Consider the following 19,498-nt stretch of genomic DNA (forward strand, 5'->3'; position numbering starts at 1 on the left):
TGCCATGAAATCTCTGGCCATTCTGCTCTCCTGCCTGGGATATGAAAATCATCACTTTGTCCAGCATATCTATGCTGTATATGCTACCTGCCTGTTAGTCAAGTAATAGCCATCTCAGTTATCAGATTGACTGGAGATATTGCAGTGCTCAAGTAACCCTTATTTTACTAAATAATGGCCCCCAAAAGCAAGTGTAGTGATGTATTGTTATAGTTGTTCTGTTTTGTCATTGTAATAACTTAAATTGCATATTTATAAGTTAATGTATAAATTAAACAATCATAGGTATGTATGTATAGGAAAAAAAGATAGTATATATAGGGTTCATTACTATCCTCCATTTCAGGCATCCATTGTGGGGGGGTCTTGGAACGTATTCCCTGAGAATAAGGGGTGATTACTATACAGAGTACAGATAAGAGTTTTGTAGTAGGAATGATCACTTCCTAAGAGGTACTATTAATTGTTCTACACATTAGAACTACACACATTTTCTAGATCTGAATATGCTTATTCTTGCAATGCAAGTACTTCTTTCAGATTTCACCATAAACTCTATGGCCTTTAATAACCTTTAGTTACAAAAATTACAATGTTGACAAAGTAAATGGACAATTTAGTTGAAAACAGTGTAATTACAATATTTGGTTTAGGTGTTTATAAGGAAGTTTAACAGGTAAATGGTAGGATATAAAAAGTAAATATATGTTGAAAAGAAATTCTTCATTCTTCCTCATCTATGTATCAAATTATATGTACCATTTCTTCTTAAAATATAGTAGACCCTTCTGAAACCATGGATAGTACCTAACCCTATTATACTATGCACAAACTTCTTTTTCCTAGTTTCACAGAAAGAAGATTCATTCTTACCATAGATCTTAACAACTTCAACATACCTTATTTTTGGTTCCTTATCAAGCACAGAATATTTACCGTTTCACTTAAAGGAATATTTTATGGCTTTTCTTTGGCCCATCTGAATTGTCAGCATCAATATAACACAAGCACTGCAATACCTCTACAGTTGATCTGATCACCAAGATGGCTACTATGTGACTAACAGGCAGGTAGGGTATACAGCATGGATACACTGGACAAAGGGTTGATTCAAGATTTCATCACCCTATTCAGAATGGTACACAATGTTAAACATATGAATTGTTTACTTCTGCAATTTCTTAATATTATCAGACCACAGTTGACTGTAGGTAACTGAAACCTCAAAAAGTGAAACCACAGACAATGAGAAACTACTGTACTCTCCTGCTACCACATTCTTCCTCCTGTATAGCTATATATTTATTGTCTGTTAGGTTCATCAAGACTGGCAACTATCTCTCTCTTGTCATCATGTCCCTCTCCCCCAAGACCCTAGACCAAACCCAAAACCTTAAATAGACAAGCAATGTGTATCCGATTAAGATAGGGAAAATGACTTACTACCTTCAGATATATCTGATAAAGAAAAAAATATATATACATTCTCACCAAAAACAGTGGTTGTGGAATTGGTGAACAACTTTCACTTGCACACAGGAAGTTTTTCTCATTGTTTTTGGGTGACTTTATTGTACCTCCAACTCCACTGTTACTATTTAAGGATTCAAGTGATGAAGTTTTTGGATAAGGTGATATAGATTTTGTTATGCAGTCATAATCCTGAATAAAATCCTTTTCTGTTATTTTCTCTACACCTACATTGCATCAAAAAACACAAGAAAACAGATGGCAAGCGCTATCATTGATGTCTGCTTTAGAAATAGCATGATTAATTTAAATCCTAAGAATATAAAGATTTGTCAAATCTTCAAATCTTGCCTATAAAAAAGGATACCTTTTGAAAAACTTAAAACCAAGTTATATTTAAAATATTTATAAGACTGAAAAACAATAATGGCTGAATTTAAAATGTACTTGTAACCAGAAGAACTTTCAAAACATTTTCCAACAAAAATATCTACAGTATGACCTGAAATATAAGGATCAACCTAATTATTATCTTGAGTATTTTGACATCATAGCTGATAGTGTTATATATTAATGTAACAAAATTTTATGATTGAAAAAGCCTTGAGAAATCATCTGCTCTACATCTTTCACATAAAAATTAGAAAATTTATTGCTGGAATAAATCTTAATATAAATAAATCCTCAATTTTCAGATCAAATCAGGGCATGTACATCTGTCTTCTGAGTATGTGCTTATATGAAATTTTATAGTGGTCCTTAGTACTGAGAACACAATAGCTACTTTAGAGGAAGCAGAAGTATACTAACTGATTTAAGTCTTGCATTTTAACTGAAACGATTAGCATTTAGAAATGCTTTAAAATGTCCTTGCAAGGAAATAAAAATGGTATAAAAAGGGCAAGCTTATACTTTCTATACTAGTAGGCATACACATATACCAGAGCTCTAAAGAATATGAACTTTTCTTTACCAATTATTTAAAAGTAAAAGCAAAACTTCATCTGTATACAGTATTAATCCACTGTGGGTCCAAGATATTCCTTGGACTTTTGTCAATGAAATATAAATAGAGAAAACAGAATTATCCATAAATTCTCATGTTATTAAATATATATTGAGCTAAAAAAGCACATTAAAATTAAGTATTTAAGATTTCAAGTTATAATTTGTGACTAAATATTTTCCACATTAAAGCATTTGATCTTTAACTTCCTAACATGAAAAACTTCAGTATCTTAGTAGCATTGTTCCCATGTTATCAAAAGTCAAGTTACTAGCATTAACTAGCTTAACAATGAAGTTTTAATTACTATAATTACAAATGTCCCTCAAAATTGTATTTTCCTATAATTAGAGTTATAGAAAACTATTGAATATTCAAGTAAAGAAAAAAGGAAGTTATTACTGACATCTCGTTACTTCTATAGATGATGGACTGCCAGATAAAGATCTAGAAGATAAGTCAAGGCAATTATCTCGTATAGTATCTTTTAGTAGGCATGAGTTTTTCCAGTGTTTTGATAGTTCCTTTTCTGTTTCAGCACGGAAGATTTTCTGTTGTTTCTTGGGTAGCTTTACGGTTTTCATTCTGGAATGGATATTCTCCTCCTAAATGTATCAATAACTTTCAAATTATACTCAAGTACAAATATTTACACTTGGACACATAAAAAAATTATATTCAAATATTTATTAAAGGTTGTATATTACCACATACAGGTACAACAAGGACCTAGATATGAGTAGTGAAAGACTTTCTAATATACTAGAAGCCATAAGACAAATTCCCAGGAGAATATAATACATTTACTATAATAAATATCTTAAGAGATACAAATAGCCTTCTTTGAGGGTTCAAAGAAGATTAGCCCAGCTACTAGGCAGACTGAGGTAGGAGAATCACTTGAACACTGGAGGCGGAGGTTGCAGTGAGCCAAGATCACACCACTGCACTCCAGCCCAGTGACAGAGCGAGGTTGTGTCTCAAAAAAAAAAAGTGATAGAAAATTAGGAAGTCTTTAAAGTCTTTTGGGTAAGAGATAACAAGATTGCGAACAAGAAGAGATGGAAATTTATGATGTCAAATCAGCACAATGTACAGGTCAGAAACCTGTCTTTAGTGCCAGACTCTCTGGTTTCAAATCCTAGATCTACCACTTCCTAGTTGTGTGACCTTGAGCAAGCTCCTTCTCTCTGAGCCTCAATTTTCTCAGTTGTAAAATGGGATGACAGTAATAGTACTAATTACCTATAGTACTTATGAGATTTTAAGACATTAAATCTGTAAAGTGCTTAATATAGCAACTGGCACATTGTAAGCACTACATATATTTATATACTATACATATACACTATATGTGTATATGTACAGTGGTTACTATATATAGTAATATATGTAAGTATATATATTTTTCCCATAATTGGAGTTACAGAAAACTATTGAATATTGATGAAAAAAATGAAATTATACTGACATCTCATTACTTCTATAGATGATGGACTGCCAGACAAATAAATAACTTTGCTTTCAAGAACAGGTGACCGGGAAAGTGTCTGGACATTATGAGACATAAGGAAGAAGTCAGGGATGGTGACAGGTGAGCCAGTGTGTGAGAAGAACCTCAGACACCAATATTTTGCTTTCACTCAACAGATGGACAACTTCTCCATGCTATACTTTATTAAAGCCTAATTTTAGAAGATTAAGTACTTCTCCATTTCAAAGATACTATCATAAGGTTATAATTTCACTAGATGCAGACATCTGTTTTATAACAAAAATGCCAACTATTGCCTAAGGGCAAATTTCTAGAATTATTAAATTTTGTCACATAGGAAGTTAACTCTTAAGAAGTAACAAGATAAATTTGACATTTTTTACAAAAAGATATGTTTAATATTTTAAGAGGCTTTTAGAAATTAATCTGAACTGTATTTACCTTTACTAGCAAGTTCTCTTTAAATGAATGTGAAAATTCTTGTTCACACTCTGATTCTGAATTTGAGAGATCTTTATAATTTTTTTTTGTTTTGGTTGCTTTTCGTGGAAGTCTGATTCTTCCTTCCGGAACTGTCTTGTCCATCTTTTTGGTGATATTTTTACTGGGTGTCTTTAGGAAAAAAATTCCTGAATATTATTGATCAATATTTGAGGCACAAGAAATACAAGCAATTTGCTATAAAATTGGCACTGTGACAAGCTTTACGTAAAATATTTGTAAGAACGATTCTTGATTAACATACTTTAAATTAATGGATTTTATCTTCCCATTCCAGTTACCTTCTTTACCATGTCTGTATCCCTACCATTAAATCCCTGAGAAGCCTGATATATACTAACTGAAGTGAAAGAGATTTAAAAAAATACCTAAAAGCACAGAATAAAATGGAGTCCAATAAAGGCCAATGTGATTTAAAAAGAAATAAGTCAGGAGAAAGTGTGCAAAAGGAGGAACAAGTACATAAAACACATAACTGATAACAAGGATAAAATTATGAGATGATGAATTATTTTCATATGACAAGAAAAAGTAATTGTAAAGGGATGTTTGAACACAAACTTCTTGGCTTACCATTTTAGAGGTTGGTTGTCCCTTTTCCAAGGATGATCCTGCAATTCAGAAAAATAAGGTTAAATTTTCACAGTAGATAAGAATGGGCATTAAATTTATTAGAACATCATTTCAGCATATTTAAATTAAAATAATAAAAAACAGTAAGTTTTTAAAGCATTTGTTAGCATTTAATAAGTGAACCTCCATGTGGCTTCAGGCCACCAGGATACCAGCCCTCCTGACACCATAATCTTCTCCTCACCCCTTCTGCTGAAGAATCTGGCCTCACAATGATACACTACTTTGGAAGCTTTTCCTTTCCCAGAACTTTTTAGTAGCCCAACTGCACCACATCTCTGATTGGCACCATCTTTAAACTCATCTAAAAATGTAATTTTCAATAATTGATAACTTTTACTGTATAGTGTTTGGTATGATATGAATTGCCAGTTTTCCTCCCACTCCTTTATTTTATAGAACTTTTTAAACATATAAGAGAATATGTCAACATAAGTTATAAAGTTAACACCTATAAATCTACCAGTCAATTTAAGAACTAGATTGTGGATAATGCTGAATCTACTTACGTATGCTCTCTTATACCATCCTCCGTGTCCCTTCTGCTAAAAGGTAATTACTGTCCTGAAATCTGCAGGTCTTAGTTACTTGCTTTAAAAACAAGTGTTATTACACAGATATATATCTCTAAACGATATAATAAGATTTATAAAATATCATGTCCTGTATATCCTATGATTTATTTTCCATACATCACTATGTTAATAAGATTTATCCATATTATTGATAGCAGCTTTAGTCCCACTTCCCTTTTTTGCCTTTCAAGTATCTTTCCAAATAGTCTCTGAAACCTAAGAAATGAGATTATCTAAGCAAAGGAAGCAAAGCTGTTTTGGAAGAAAGGTCCTCTAATCTTGGAAATAAGTCAACTCAAACACATTAACTTGTAGTTGTTCAATAATTTAAACAAAAGAATTCATACAGAATTTCAATTTCATAAATATTTAGTGATGACAGTATTCTAACCTCTAACGTCTTCCTGAGATCTCTAATCTTCTACTTTATGTTATAAATGTTTTTATTTGTACATCTTCCCACTAGACTGTATGGTCCCTGAGGGCATGTGAGTCTTATTATATTTATCTTTGGCTGCTTCAAGGTTCAGACTACGATGCAATCTAGCCTCACCTTTCACCATTTTCCCACAAATATGATCTATGTACCAAATACCTTAATACTGCATTCCCTGATTATACTATGCTATTCCATACTTCTCTCCCTTTTATATATGATAATCCTGCTGCCTTACTTCCTCAGGTATCTGGTGACCTCTCACCTGAAATTTTAAGATTCAGCTTCATTTCTAAACACATGCCAAAATTCACTTCTACTTTTAGGTAACTACTGGTTATTTTTAATCCTGAAATAAAATAAAAGCTGATGCCTTTAAAATAAATATACATTTAATTGAAAATCACAGAGTTAAGTCTTATTTTAAAAATGGAACATATAAAATCTTTGTTTTAGCAAACATTGAAATTGATGTTCAGCTGTGAAAATAGTAATTCTCTCTAGCCAAAACTTATACCTGAAACTCATACCAAGTACTTCAAGAGATTCACTATCACAAAGAGAAAGCAGAAACCACTTTCTAGGAAAATACTTTGTGGAAAACTTAGGCAAAAAAAAAAAAAAAAAAAATCTGGAAGAAAATTGTTTGCCTTTTGATATATTTTTTGTGTCTATATAAATTCCTTAAAAAGGATGCATGCTGGGTGCAGCAAAAAGATGGGATATTTAGTAAAAATATATACACACATATAAATATATATATATTTTATACAAAAACACATAAATGTAAATAAATGTAAATATATATAGGTTAGTGTCAAAGTTCAAGCCTTGATCTTAAAGGTGTTGAGTTCATGAGTAGTTGGTATATTACTCACAATAATTAGCTAAATAACTGGATAATACTGGGCCATGAGTAGACAAGTGATGGGAATCATGAGCCAAGGATTATGATAAATCATTATCTGTGTCCCTAAGGTCCTATTAAAAATAAAATTTAAATATAACCATATTACCAAAATAATAAAACAAAAAACATAAAAATTGTAGTGTTTTGTCCTATCCATGGAAGTATGTAGTAATGAACAGTCTAAATAAAATAAGCTTATATTAAAGCATTTTAAATAATTGAAATAAATTGTAAAATCATTTGCAACATTTCTCCAAAAGATAATTTCTTACTTGATTTTCCACTTTTATGATTCTTCACATTTTTATTTCTGCTATAGTCTATTAGCTGTGGTTTTGATTTGGGTTCTCTTAGCCAGCTAATATCAGTCTTGCTGTCATCACATCTGTACTCTGTTTCAGTATCACTAAATAGATTCTTTTGAGGATTTGTTATAATCTATAAAAAAAAGTTTGAAATGCATGAAGAAATACTACATCTCATTATATCATGCAAGGTAAGTTAAACCAAAACAACAACAACAAAAAACAACATCCTAATTTAGGATGGCATTAGTAACCTATCCAAGAAAGTCACTTGGAAAACCAGATCAGATAGTGGTATTTGCATTTTGGTGTTGATGTTATTAATTCAAAGTTAAAACAGTACATATAGAAAAAAAACTAAACTTGTCATTTCTTTTATTAGATGATTACAAATAGCTGAAAGACAATAAGAAAATTCATAATAGGAATGTGGATAGTTGCATAAATAAAACAATCAAAATATTTTTGTTTTCTTGTTTTTGATAATCTTTAACATTAAAAATTCAGAGAAATACTCTTTCTAATAGACATATTGAGATATTATAACTTACTTTTTTATCTTTTTTTTTGACAGAAGATTTAAGTTCATCATGATTCCTTGGACCTACCCTTAAACAAAAATATGTATTAATTAAAAAATACCCTTCATACTTGTTTTCTTAAGGTAACACACAATGGACAATTAGACCTGAGTTTTCAGTCTTAACTTTTTCACTAATTAGCTATATTATTCTGGCCAAGCCACTTATCCTCTCTGACCTCAGTTATAAAATAACTATATGTTAGATTAAAGAACTACTAATTCTTTTCAGCTTCATGATCTAGGATATAAAACTAATATTCAAAGTGATGATAATTTGCATATTAATTTAGAGTACATGCTGAAGTAACAGAATCATAATGGGAATAATAACAACTGGCATTTTTAATTCACTCTTCTCATTTGTTAAAAAAAAACTCTAAGACTGGGAAGAGATATTTAAAAGGAAAAAAAAGATGAGAATATTTTAATAGAATAAAAATACCTACAATCTAATCGACTTATCTGCACAGGCTTCTTTAGCTGTAGCTTGAAACTCTTGGATCTGCATTGTAAATAAACATAAAAAAAGAGTTGTCAATGTCAAACAAGAATTAAAAGGAATAAACATAAAATCTAGTTTTGCTTCACAAAATAATAAGATTTGACATAAAATTAACTTTACTACAATATTTGTATTTGAAAAGAAAACTAATATAATAAAAATAAGAGTTTTACTTTTCATCAATAAGAAAGGTGATTTTCTTGGTAGTGAAGGCTTTCTACCCCACAATTGCTTGTTTTTCTCTATCTTATTCCAAAAAAAAAAAAAAAAAATGAAAAAAAAGCCACCTAAATATACATAGGCTGGTTATCCAAAATATTATTACCTATTTCTTAAAAAACTTAAAGCATGTAAGAGGATGCACATTAAAAACATACTATCTAATAACAGCACGGTAAACACAATGTAACTTCTCAGTAAATACAAAGTATCTATTGATTTTTAGCTTACTCCAAGTTTTATGATAGGGTCATCGGCTCCGTTCAAATTAAAATTGTAAACATCATTCCTGTGATAATGAAGAGAAATATTAGCTCCACTTAAATACGTGTAGTCTCTTCAAATATGAAGAAAATGAAAATTATTTACAAAAAATACTTACAATGGGCATTCAGAAGTAACATTGACAAAAGTAGTCTTCAGTTTTCTGTAGCTTTTTTTCTGAACTTTTTCCTAAATACAAAAGAGGGTTATAAAAAAATCATTAAATGGATAACAGGTATATGAAAAAATGCTCAACAGCACTAATCATCATAGAAACACAAATCAAAAACTGAGATGTCATCTCACCTCAGTTAAAATGGCTTGTACCAAAAAGACAGGCAATAACAGATGCTAGTGAGGATGTGGGTCTCATACACTGTTGGTGGAATGCAAATGGTGGTACAACCACTGTGAACAACAGTGTGAAGATTCCTCAAAAAACTAAAAATAGAACTATAGTATGATCCAGCAAGTTACTGAGTATACATCCAAAAGAAAAGAAATCAATATACCAAAGAGGTATCTGCACACCCATGTTTACTGCAGCATTATTGAAACCTAAGTGTCCATCAATGGATAAATGCATAAAGAAAATGTGGTCTGTGTATATACAATGGAATATTATTCAGCAATAAAAAAAGAATGAAATCCTGTCACTTGTAGCAACATGGATGTAACTGGAAGCCAAAGTAAAGTGAAATGAGCCAAACACAGAAAGACAAATATCGCATGTTCTCAATCATAAGTGGGAGCTAGAAAAGTGAATCTTATGGCGATACGGCATAGAACAGTGATTATCAGAGGCCAGGAAGAGTAGGAAAGAGTAGGGGGGGAACTAAGGGATAAAATATAAATTATATAAAATATATATTTATATATAAATATAAATTATATAAAATATATATTTAAATATAAATATAAATTATATAAAATATATATTTAAATATAAATATAAATTATATAAAATATATATTTAAATATAAATATAAATTATATAAAATATATATTTAAATATAAATATAAATTATATAAAATATATATTTATATATAAATATAAATTATATAAAATATATATTTATATATAAATATAAATTATATAAAATATATTTATATATTTATATATAACCAGTGAAATGCACACTTAAAAATGATAAAGATGGTAAATTTTATATGTGTATTTTACCTCAACAAAAAACTTGTACATTACTCTATGTGCCAAATAATGTGCAATTTTTAAATATTTTTCTAGTTGTGCTTTCACTAATATAAATCTGACATTTGTAACATTCTCCTTAAACTGAATAAAAATAAATGCAAAATAAATTAAATCACCACCCATAAGTATAATTGCACTCCTAGAGCCAGGTGCAGTGGCTTACACCTGTAACCCCAGCACTTTGGGAGGCCAAGGTGGGTGGGTCACCTGAGGTCAGGAGTTCAACACCAGCCTGACCAATATGGTGAAACCCTGTCTCTACTGAAAATATAAAAATTAGCTGGGCATGGTGGCATGCGCCTGTAGTCCCAGCTACTCAAGAGGCTGAGACAGGTGAATTGCTTGAACCTGGGAGGCAGAGGTTGCAGTGAACCAAGATCACGCCACTGCACTCCAGCCTGGGGAACAGAGCAAGACTCTATGTCTCAAAAAATAATAATAATAAAAATAAAAAAATCTGCATTCCTATGTTCATTGCAGTGGTATTTATAATAAGCAAAACATGGAAACAAAGTATTCACTGACATATGAATGGATAAAGAAATTGTGGTGCGTGTATATATACAACAAAGAAATATTGAGCCTTAAAAATAGTATATCCTGAAATTTGCTATAACATGGATGAACCAAGACAAGAGGACATTATGCTAAGCGAAATAACCAGACAGAAAGAAAAATACTGCATGATCTCCCTTGTATGTGGAATCTTTAAAAAAAAAAAAAAAAGAAAGAAAGAAAGAAAAGTCAAATCTATAGAAATAAGAGAATAAAACAGTGGTCACCAGAGGATGGCAGGGGGAAGGAAAGAGGGAGATCAAAGGATACAAAGTTGCAGATTTGTAGGATGAATAAGTCTAGAGATATAATGCAGAACATAAGGACTATTAATAGTATTGTATAATACACCAACTTTATATAATACAGTATTATATAATAGGTTGTTGTACCAACCTATTGTATTTGGGATATCTGCCAAGAGTAGATTTTATGTGTCCTTGCCACATACACACAAAGATGAATGAATACATTAATTTGATTATAGTAACCATTTCACTATGTATATCATGTTATATACCTTAAATATATACAATAAGAAAACTACTTTTTTAAAATACTGAAGACTTAAATAGTAAAAATGTAACAGAAAATATTGTAAATCTAATAAAATCCTTTAACCTTAATACTTACTGACACTGTTGTATGTAGATAAATGACCTCCTTACTGGAATTCTACAAGCTAAATTTTGGTGATGCCATGATCACAAACCAAGCATGCTTCTACTTTGTTTTGGACTTTCATTTGCTTTAAACTCTTAAATAGAAAACTTTGAGAGGCTAAGGTTTAAGTAAAATCTCATATAAGAGAGTCAAAAAGCTATCAATTAACTATTGTTAGGAAAAAAATGTGTTATATTATTCATACAGTCTACAACTAAAAAGATACACAACCAGATCTCAAAGTAGTGAGGGCAGAAAAGAAGTTAAATAAAATAACATTTAGTAAATTATTAATTGTAATATGTTGTATTAATGATTACTGATCAGAAATAATTAGACTAAATATCTAGTAAGTTAGAAATATTAAAACCTAAAGTATTAATTTTATTGTGTGACTCATCTTCAATTTATTTCTCTCAGCTATTTTATATAGAACTATTTGCATTATTTTAAAAAGGTTCTCTCAATATATTACTTCCCTGATCATTTATCTGACTTATCCTTCCCAGTCTTGTTTTTACCAGTGCTTGCATACACGTGTTCATTCATCTGTTGCATCTTTTGTGTGCTGTTACAGAATATGTAAAAATGAGCAAAGATGTTAAAGAAGATAAGCCAAAGGTATCAATGGTATTATAGAGGATACAAAGGTGAGCACAAAAATGTTACAGAAAATACAAAGATGATTCAGAATAAAGTGTAGTGAAAAAAATAGAAGAAAGAAAAAAAAAAAACCCATGAGTAAAATAGCAAAAATAAATAAAAATGTAAAAGGTACCAAAACACTCTATTGTACAGATTCAGAATTATTGCCAAATGGGTTTTTGAGTCAGGGCATCTTGGAAAGTTTTCATAAGGAAGGTACAAAGCAAGACTTGCAAAGAGAAATATTTTAATAATCAGATAAGAGGGTGAGAGAGCCTGCTGACTTAAGTTCAAAGTTCACTGCAAAGGGAAAAAGAATAAATACTTAGGAAAGACTTACTTCAGGAAACCTCAAGTTATCATGTTTCAGTTAAACATGACATGCCTAGAAAATTAAGAAACAAGACAATCTTTTAAAAGGACAAGTGAGGCAGTCTATGTTTCCATTTAATTCAATAAGCAACAGGGACCAAAAAAAGGTTTCTGAACAAGAAAGTGGCATGATTGGAGCTGTGTGCTTTGGAAAGAAAAAAAGCTGGTAGTGAATGTGATGTATGGGTTGATACAGAGAAATGCTAGAGGCAAAGAAAATTATTAATACATAAAGCCTATTGTAACAATCCAGAGATTAGAAATCAGAACCGAAACTGGGCTAATAGGAGTTGGCCTAGACAGGGGAGAAAACATTCAAGAAGAACTTACAGAGGGTGAACTTCAAAACTTTAAATATTAAGTGGACACAGAGAGCAACTGTGAGGAATTAGAAAAAAGATAATTTATATTATAAGCCTGGATAAAGAGTAAAGGTTTTTTAAAACAAAATTGGAACTTCAGTAGGATCTAATTGTTAGGAGAGATGGGATCGGCTATTAACACACACACACACACACACACACACATACACATACACAGTGAAAAGGATATACTGAATCATATACCAAAAAGTAAAAATATTATGCTCATATATCTAATAGAACCATTTTATTTGAAAAACAGAAGGTTGGAGGGCTCTTCTGAGTACTTGCTACTAAACCTATCAGTGGTTATCATTCATTTAGCAATATGCTAAAAACATCATTATCAAATTCCATTTTACCACTATGCTATTTTAGTGTTTATGGTCAAATACTGAGCTTGACTACACATTTGGTGAAGTAAATAACACCTACCTTACTGAGTTGTACAACAGATTTGTTTGAAAAACCACTGTAAAAAAAGATTTTGTCAAAATTGAAAAAGCAATTAAGTATCAATAGAATATTTTTCATAAAAGTCATTTTATTAGATAAACCATATTTATATCACTAAATCTATATTCAATGTTAAAAATAACCAAAATGTAACGGTAATAGTCTGATATTTTTGCTACTTCACTCACAGTAAATAGCACTTACAATAGAGCATTCAAAGCTGAATCATTAATGCAGCAGAAAGTGTGAATTTAAAATGAATGATTCTGCCATAAGAGTCATTTATTCATGATCTATAGTAAGGCCAGAATTAACGTAAACTTGAATTAACAACCTGACAGACTGTAAATGGACATTCTGTAATAAACACAATCTTTGGAAAGACTGCAAAGAATGTACTATTTACTACAAAAAAACTCTCACATCTAGTTAGATTTCGTATTTCACTAAGCAATGTATTTAAATATATTTAGTTTATTCATTACTAGATTCAGTAAGTACAATGTCTACATCTTAAAGATTTTTAAAATGGTATGTTGTGTTGATATATGTTTGATCCTATATAAAATGTAACTAGACAATAGAATGACAAATTTCAAATTTAGTTCCCTTCCTGTGTAAACACCTACTATTTATAAAAGTATTAAGTAACCATGTGTTTTCTACTGAAAAGTTACATTATCTGAACCTATGTTTAAAAATAACCTTTTTAAAATTGTGTAATATAGTTATATCGGTCAGAAAAATATTCATGTCTGAAATTTAAGAACATACCTGTTAATCAAAGACTCCTTTAATTTTCTTGTAGACTTGATGTCATCGTTTGTTTTGTATCTTTTATTGATTTGGCTTATCAAGGATTCTGCTGCATGGGTAAATTCTTTCCCTTTTGACTTTTCTCTCTGAAAAAATTTGTAAATTACTTTTAAACTCTACCAGTTAATCTTCAAAGGAAAATAAAGGTTGAAAAAAACTTTTAAGATAAATCTGGTTCTATTTATACCTGCAAAGAGAAATAAAGTCAATTATTTAATAAGTTTGAGCTTTGTTAGGCATTGAAATAACTCAAGATAAATATTTTAACAGAACTTTACAGAGTCCTTTGTAGACATTTTAAAATGTTTCTACCCATGAGAATAAAAAACTGAAAAAAGGAGAAGCCATTTCTTTAAAAAGATCAATAAAATTGATAAACCTTTAGTCAGATTAACAAAGAAGAAAGAGAAAAATTACTATCAGAAATGAAAGAAGGACCATCACTGCTGATCACATAGACATTAAAATAATAAGTCAATATTACGAACTCCATGCCCACAAATGTGATAGGCTAGATGAAATGGACCAATTCCTCGAAAGACACAATCTACCAAAACTTACGTAAACAGAAACAGATCATCTGACTAGGCCTATGTCTATTAAAGAAATGGGATGAATACTTGATATCCTACCAAAACAAAACACCAGAAAGAGTTCACTGGTGAACTCTATCAAACATTTAAGGAAGAAATTATGCCAATTCTCCACAATCTTCTAGAAGATAGAAGAGTAGGAACTACTTCCTAACTTGGTCTATGAGGCCAATATCCCCTTAATACCAAAACCAAAGACATTACAAACAAGTAGAAGTACAAACCAATATCTCCCATAAACACATATGCAAAAATCTGTCACATCAGCAGTATCAGCAAATCAAATCCTACAACCTATAAAAAGAATTACGCACCTATTACCAAGTAGAATTTATTCTAGGCATGCAAGACTGATTCAACATTTGAAAATTAATGTACTCCATCATATCAACAGGCTAATTTAAAATATTCAATATAAATTGATACACAAAAAGCATCTGACAAAATCCAATACAAACTCATGATAAAAAACTCTTAGCAAACTAGGAATAAATGGAAACTTTCTCAGCTTGATAAAGAACATCTACAAAAACAGTTACAGCTAACATCACACTTAAGGGTGAGAAACAAGAGGCTTTTCCTATTAAAATCAGAAACAAGGCAAAAATGTCCCCTCTCATTGCTTCTTTCTAACATTGTTCTGGAATTCTTAGCTAATGCAATAAGTAGAAAAAGGAAATAATAGGTATATTGATTAGGAAAGAAGAAATAAAACTGTCTTTGTTCACAAATGACCTTACTGTTCTATGTAGAAAATCTCAAAGAATCAGCAACAAAACTACTGGAAGTAATAAGCAATTGTAGCAAGATTGCAAATTACAAGGTTAATATACAAAAGTCAACCACTTTCTTATAAACCAGACATGAACAAGTGGAGTTTGTAATCAAAAACACAATACAATTTACATTAGCACTGCCAAAAGAAATACTTAAATGTATATCTAACAAAACATGTACAATAGAAAAACTACAAAAGTCTGATGAAAGAAATCAAAGGAGATCTAAATAAATGAAGAGATATTCCACATATATGGATAGAAAGCTCAATACTGTCAAGATGTCAGTTCTTTCTAACTTGATCTATAGATTTAATACATTCCTAGTCGAAAGTACAAACAAGTGGAACACAGGGGAATGGTAGGGCACTGAAGCTATTCTGTGTAATACTGTAATGGTAGATATATCACTTCACTACATATTTGTCAAAACACACAGAATGTATAACAAAGCATGAAGCCTAATGTAAACTAAGCATTTGAGTTAACAATCATTATGTATCAATAATGACTCATCAATTCTACCAAATGTACCACAGTGATGCAAGATGTTAACAACAGGGGAATGGGTAAATTAGTGTATGAGGAGTCTCTATACTTTCTACTCATTTTTGGGACTAAAATTGCTCCAAAAATAAATTTTTAAAAGTAAAAGGACTACAAAATAAGAATTATTCTCAGCATAATTTAGATAACTTAGTTTTAATAAACTACAGTAGTATTCTTAAAGACATGAGGTCTCCTGACTTTATATTTACTTTTCTCTGGTTATAAGGCATATAGGTTTTTTAATTATAGTGATATACACAAAACTCTAGTAAACACAGAATTTACTATTTTAACCATTTTGAAGTCCATATGTTCTTATATATAATAGGTACTAAGTTATTAATGTTCCCTGAAGATTATCAGAGTGCAAACATGGTTTACTTGTCTTGATAGAAATGTACCAAAATGAACCTTCTCTAAAATACTGTATGATTTCAGAAATTCCAGTATAATTGGAGCCAGCCTGGGAAATCTGTGCCATTTAAGAACATAGGTTGCTCTGGGGTGATCCAATAAGTAGAAAGACAGTATCAGACAGATGGCTACCTTAGAAGACAGTGATCATCTCACACCCATTAGAATGATGACCATTAAAAAGTCAAGAAACAACAGATGCTGGAGAGGATGTGGAGAAATAGGAATGCTGTTACACTGTTGGGAGTGTAAATTAGTTCAACCATTGTGGAAGACAGTGTGGTGATTCCTCAAGGATCTAGAACCAGAAATACCATTTGACCCAGCAATCCCATTACTGGGTATATACCCAAAGGATTATGAATCATTCTACTATAAAGACACATGCACACGTATGTTTATTGTGGCACTATTCACAATAGCAAATACTTGGAACCAACCCAAATGCCCATCAATGATAGACTGGATAAAGAAAATGTGGCATATATAAACCATGGAATACTATGCAGCCATAAAAAAGGATGAGTTCATGTCCTTTGCTGGCACATGGATGAAGCTGGAAACCATCATTCTCAGCAAATTAACACAAGAACAGAAAATCAAACACCCCATGTTCTCACTCATAAGTGGGAGTTAAGAACACATGAACACAGGGAGGGGAACATCACACACTGGGACCTGTTGCGGGGTGAGGGGCTAGGGGAGGGATAGCATTAGGAGAAATACCTAATGTAGATGATGGGTTGATGGGTGCTGCAAACCACCATGGCACATGTATACCTACGTAATAAAACTGCACGTTCTGCACATGTACCCCAGAACTTGAAGTATAATAAATGAATATATAGGTAGGTAGGTAGGTAGGTAGATAGAAGACAGTGATTCATGGAACTGGTGGGAAATCCTAAATAGGATACAGGTAGTGACTCCATGAAGGACTGAAGACAATTTCTGAAAACAGGCAGTTGATTTTTTTTAAAATCAGAGCACAGCTTAGAAAAGATTATTAGGTTTTGTGCTCCCAGAAAAAAAAAAATGACTAGCTCAGGGAAATTATGTGAAATTATTCTAAATACCAAAGAAAGCAATTTAAAATTTAAATTTAAAGACAGATCTTTGTTTGGACAAAAAGAACCTTATTTCCCCTAGGACTGAGGGAAGTAAATAGCAGCTGAGAAAGAGAAAATAATGTATTAGGATCCAAGAAAAAAAGGGACCCAAAAGAATATGATTAAAGAAGAAAACAGTCAAATTAGGCACAAAAAGTGAGCTGCAGGTGTAAAAAATATTTTAAAGGAGACTGGTAGAGAAAAATAATGCCTAATTATATACAGTTGCAAATTATCTTTTAAATGTAATTTGCACATTGAGATGTTACATTGTGTGAACATTTTACACTGACTCTAGAAATCTGGCTACACAGGTATCAGCATTACTGCTGAAGATAAATGAAAATAAAAGCCTACAAAACCTGGATTATTTTAGAAATATCAAAAAGCAGATTGCATTACTTGCAGTGGAAATGTATTCTAATTAAAATTTTTTTTCTTAATCTGCATTTTGATAGTTAAGAAAAAATGATTTACCCATACTGTTACAAAAAAGTAAAATTTTCTTCCCTGGAAGTCTGGTGGCAAAGTAGCTAAAAATGTCTTAGAGATGTTCTCCAGAGATGATTAATCTGAAAAAGAAAGTGGGAGCTCTAATAATGATGAGTAACAGTTACAATAGAACACAGTCTCTTCCAACCCATTTACATACTTTCTTGCAAAACCTTCTCAAGGTTAAATGCATTCATCCAAAAAATATTTGAGATGCTACTGTGTACAAGGCTGTGCTAGGACATGCAGGAAAACAAATGTTGAATAAAACATAGTCTATGGTTACAGTCATAGAGAGGAAAAAAAATAACCATTTATTAAAAAGAAAGGTAAGAATTATAAGAAATGTACAAATAGTTCTATATGCAAGTCAAAAGGAAAGAGTGGGAGGAACCCAAAAAGGATAGGAACTGCATGGTTCATTAATTCTATACATATTTACATGTCTGATATGTGCCTACTACTGTTCTGTCAGAGCTAGGACAAGAGAGAGGTGAGTGAGGAGTTTAAGAAGGAATTCTCAGTCTGGGCACTGAATTAAACAACAAGGTACTACACATGTTAAATGTGTAGCAATTAATCAAGCTTCTTTCTTATGTTATCAAGTAGGCATCTTATGGATATGCAAAAATAAGAACACATTAAAAGCTCACCATTTTTTTTTGTTTCAAATCCCAGGAATTAAGCTCGGAAGTCAATTCTTTCCCTGCTTTTCTATGACTTCGCATATTTTTGCTAGCAGAAGGATTTTTATCGCAAGTAGCAGTATTCACATCTTTTGACAATATGCATTTCTTCCTATAAATCAGCGATTCTTCAATTGTCTTATTTAGGAGAACCGATTTAAAGGTAGTTTCAGATTCAACAGGCCAATCACTCTGCTTGGCATTTTCAGTACTTTTCTGCCCTGAATATTTAGGATGATTTTGTTGTTGATTGTGTTTCTTGCAAACTTCTACTTCTGCTTTATCTATTTTGAGATGGTCGGTTCGTTCTTTCTTATATTTCACTTTTCCTGTTTCTTCAGAATTATGATCAGATATTGAAGAGGATGACTTTTGTTTAGTAAGTTTTTTATTTATAACAATATCTATTGGGAAAAATGAGAAATTAATTTTTTAAATTAAAAAGTTGACAATATGTAAAATTTGTTAAATTTGTTTTAATGCTTGTTAGACATTTGAGGAAATTAACACTGAACTATTATATATAGACAAAATTAAGTTTCACCTTGATTAAATGTGTCTCCTGATGAAGTACTTGCTCTTTGGTTATTACATAGTTCAATGTTTGTTACAGGTGTCCAACATGCCCATTTGCTGTGCATTTTATTTCCAGAGATGTTGTCTAAAACACCAGGTAATCTAGAAAATAAATTAATTTGCTTACTATGTTATAAAACATTACCCTATGACTTTAAGACCTTGATTTTTAATGCAGTCAGTTTACTGAAAGCAATGTATTACATGTGTGTAAATAATATGTAAATATATCTTATCTTACATGTTCTACTGTAAACTAAGTTAAATTTCTACACATTCATTGTTTATACATTTTTAAAATCTCATTCATTTTAAGTCT

The 19,498-nt window shown here is 31.1% G+C and overlaps 1 protein-coding gene across 1 annotated transcript in view; it reads right to left on the reverse strand.

Moving 5' to 3' along the window:
* Nucleotides 1-19,498, reverse strand: part of SYCP2 (synaptonemal complex protein 2) — a 58,255-nt gene that overhangs the window by 8,553 nt on the left and 30,204 nt on the right. Inside the window, exons 21-33 of the mRNA XM_023231980.2 lie at nucleotides 19,148-19,281; nucleotides 18,571-19,007; nucleotides 13,943-14,070; nucleotides 13,148-13,184; nucleotides 9,018-9,088; nucleotides 8,867-8,924; nucleotides 8,361-8,416; nucleotides 7,883-7,940; nucleotides 7,299-7,464; nucleotides 5,046-5,083; nucleotides 4,413-4,583; nucleotides 2,883-3,081; nucleotides 1,492-1,697 (exon numbers count right to left, since the gene is read on the reverse strand). Of these exons, the coding sequence (XP_023087748.2) occupies nucleotides 1,492-1,697; nucleotides 2,883-3,081; nucleotides 4,413-4,583; nucleotides 5,046-5,083; nucleotides 7,299-7,464; nucleotides 7,883-7,940; nucleotides 8,361-8,416; nucleotides 8,867-8,924; nucleotides 9,018-9,088; nucleotides 13,148-13,184; nucleotides 13,943-14,070; nucleotides 18,571-19,007; nucleotides 19,148-19,281 (1,759 nt within the window). The remainder of the gene's footprint in view (nucleotides 1-1,491; nucleotides 1,698-2,882; nucleotides 3,082-4,412; nucleotides 4,584-5,045; nucleotides 5,084-7,298; nucleotides 7,465-7,882; nucleotides 7,941-8,360; nucleotides 8,417-8,866; nucleotides 8,925-9,017; nucleotides 9,089-13,147; nucleotides 13,185-13,942; nucleotides 14,071-18,570; nucleotides 19,008-19,147; nucleotides 19,282-19,498) is intronic.

The sequence above is a fragment of the Piliocolobus tephrosceles genome, chromosome 20 (assembly GCF_002776525.5).
Source record: "Piliocolobus tephrosceles isolate RC106 chromosome 20, ASM277652v3, whole genome shotgun sequence".
Classification (NCBI taxonomy): domain Eukaryota; kingdom Metazoa; phylum Chordata; class Mammalia; order Primates; family Cercopithecidae; genus Piliocolobus; species Piliocolobus tephrosceles.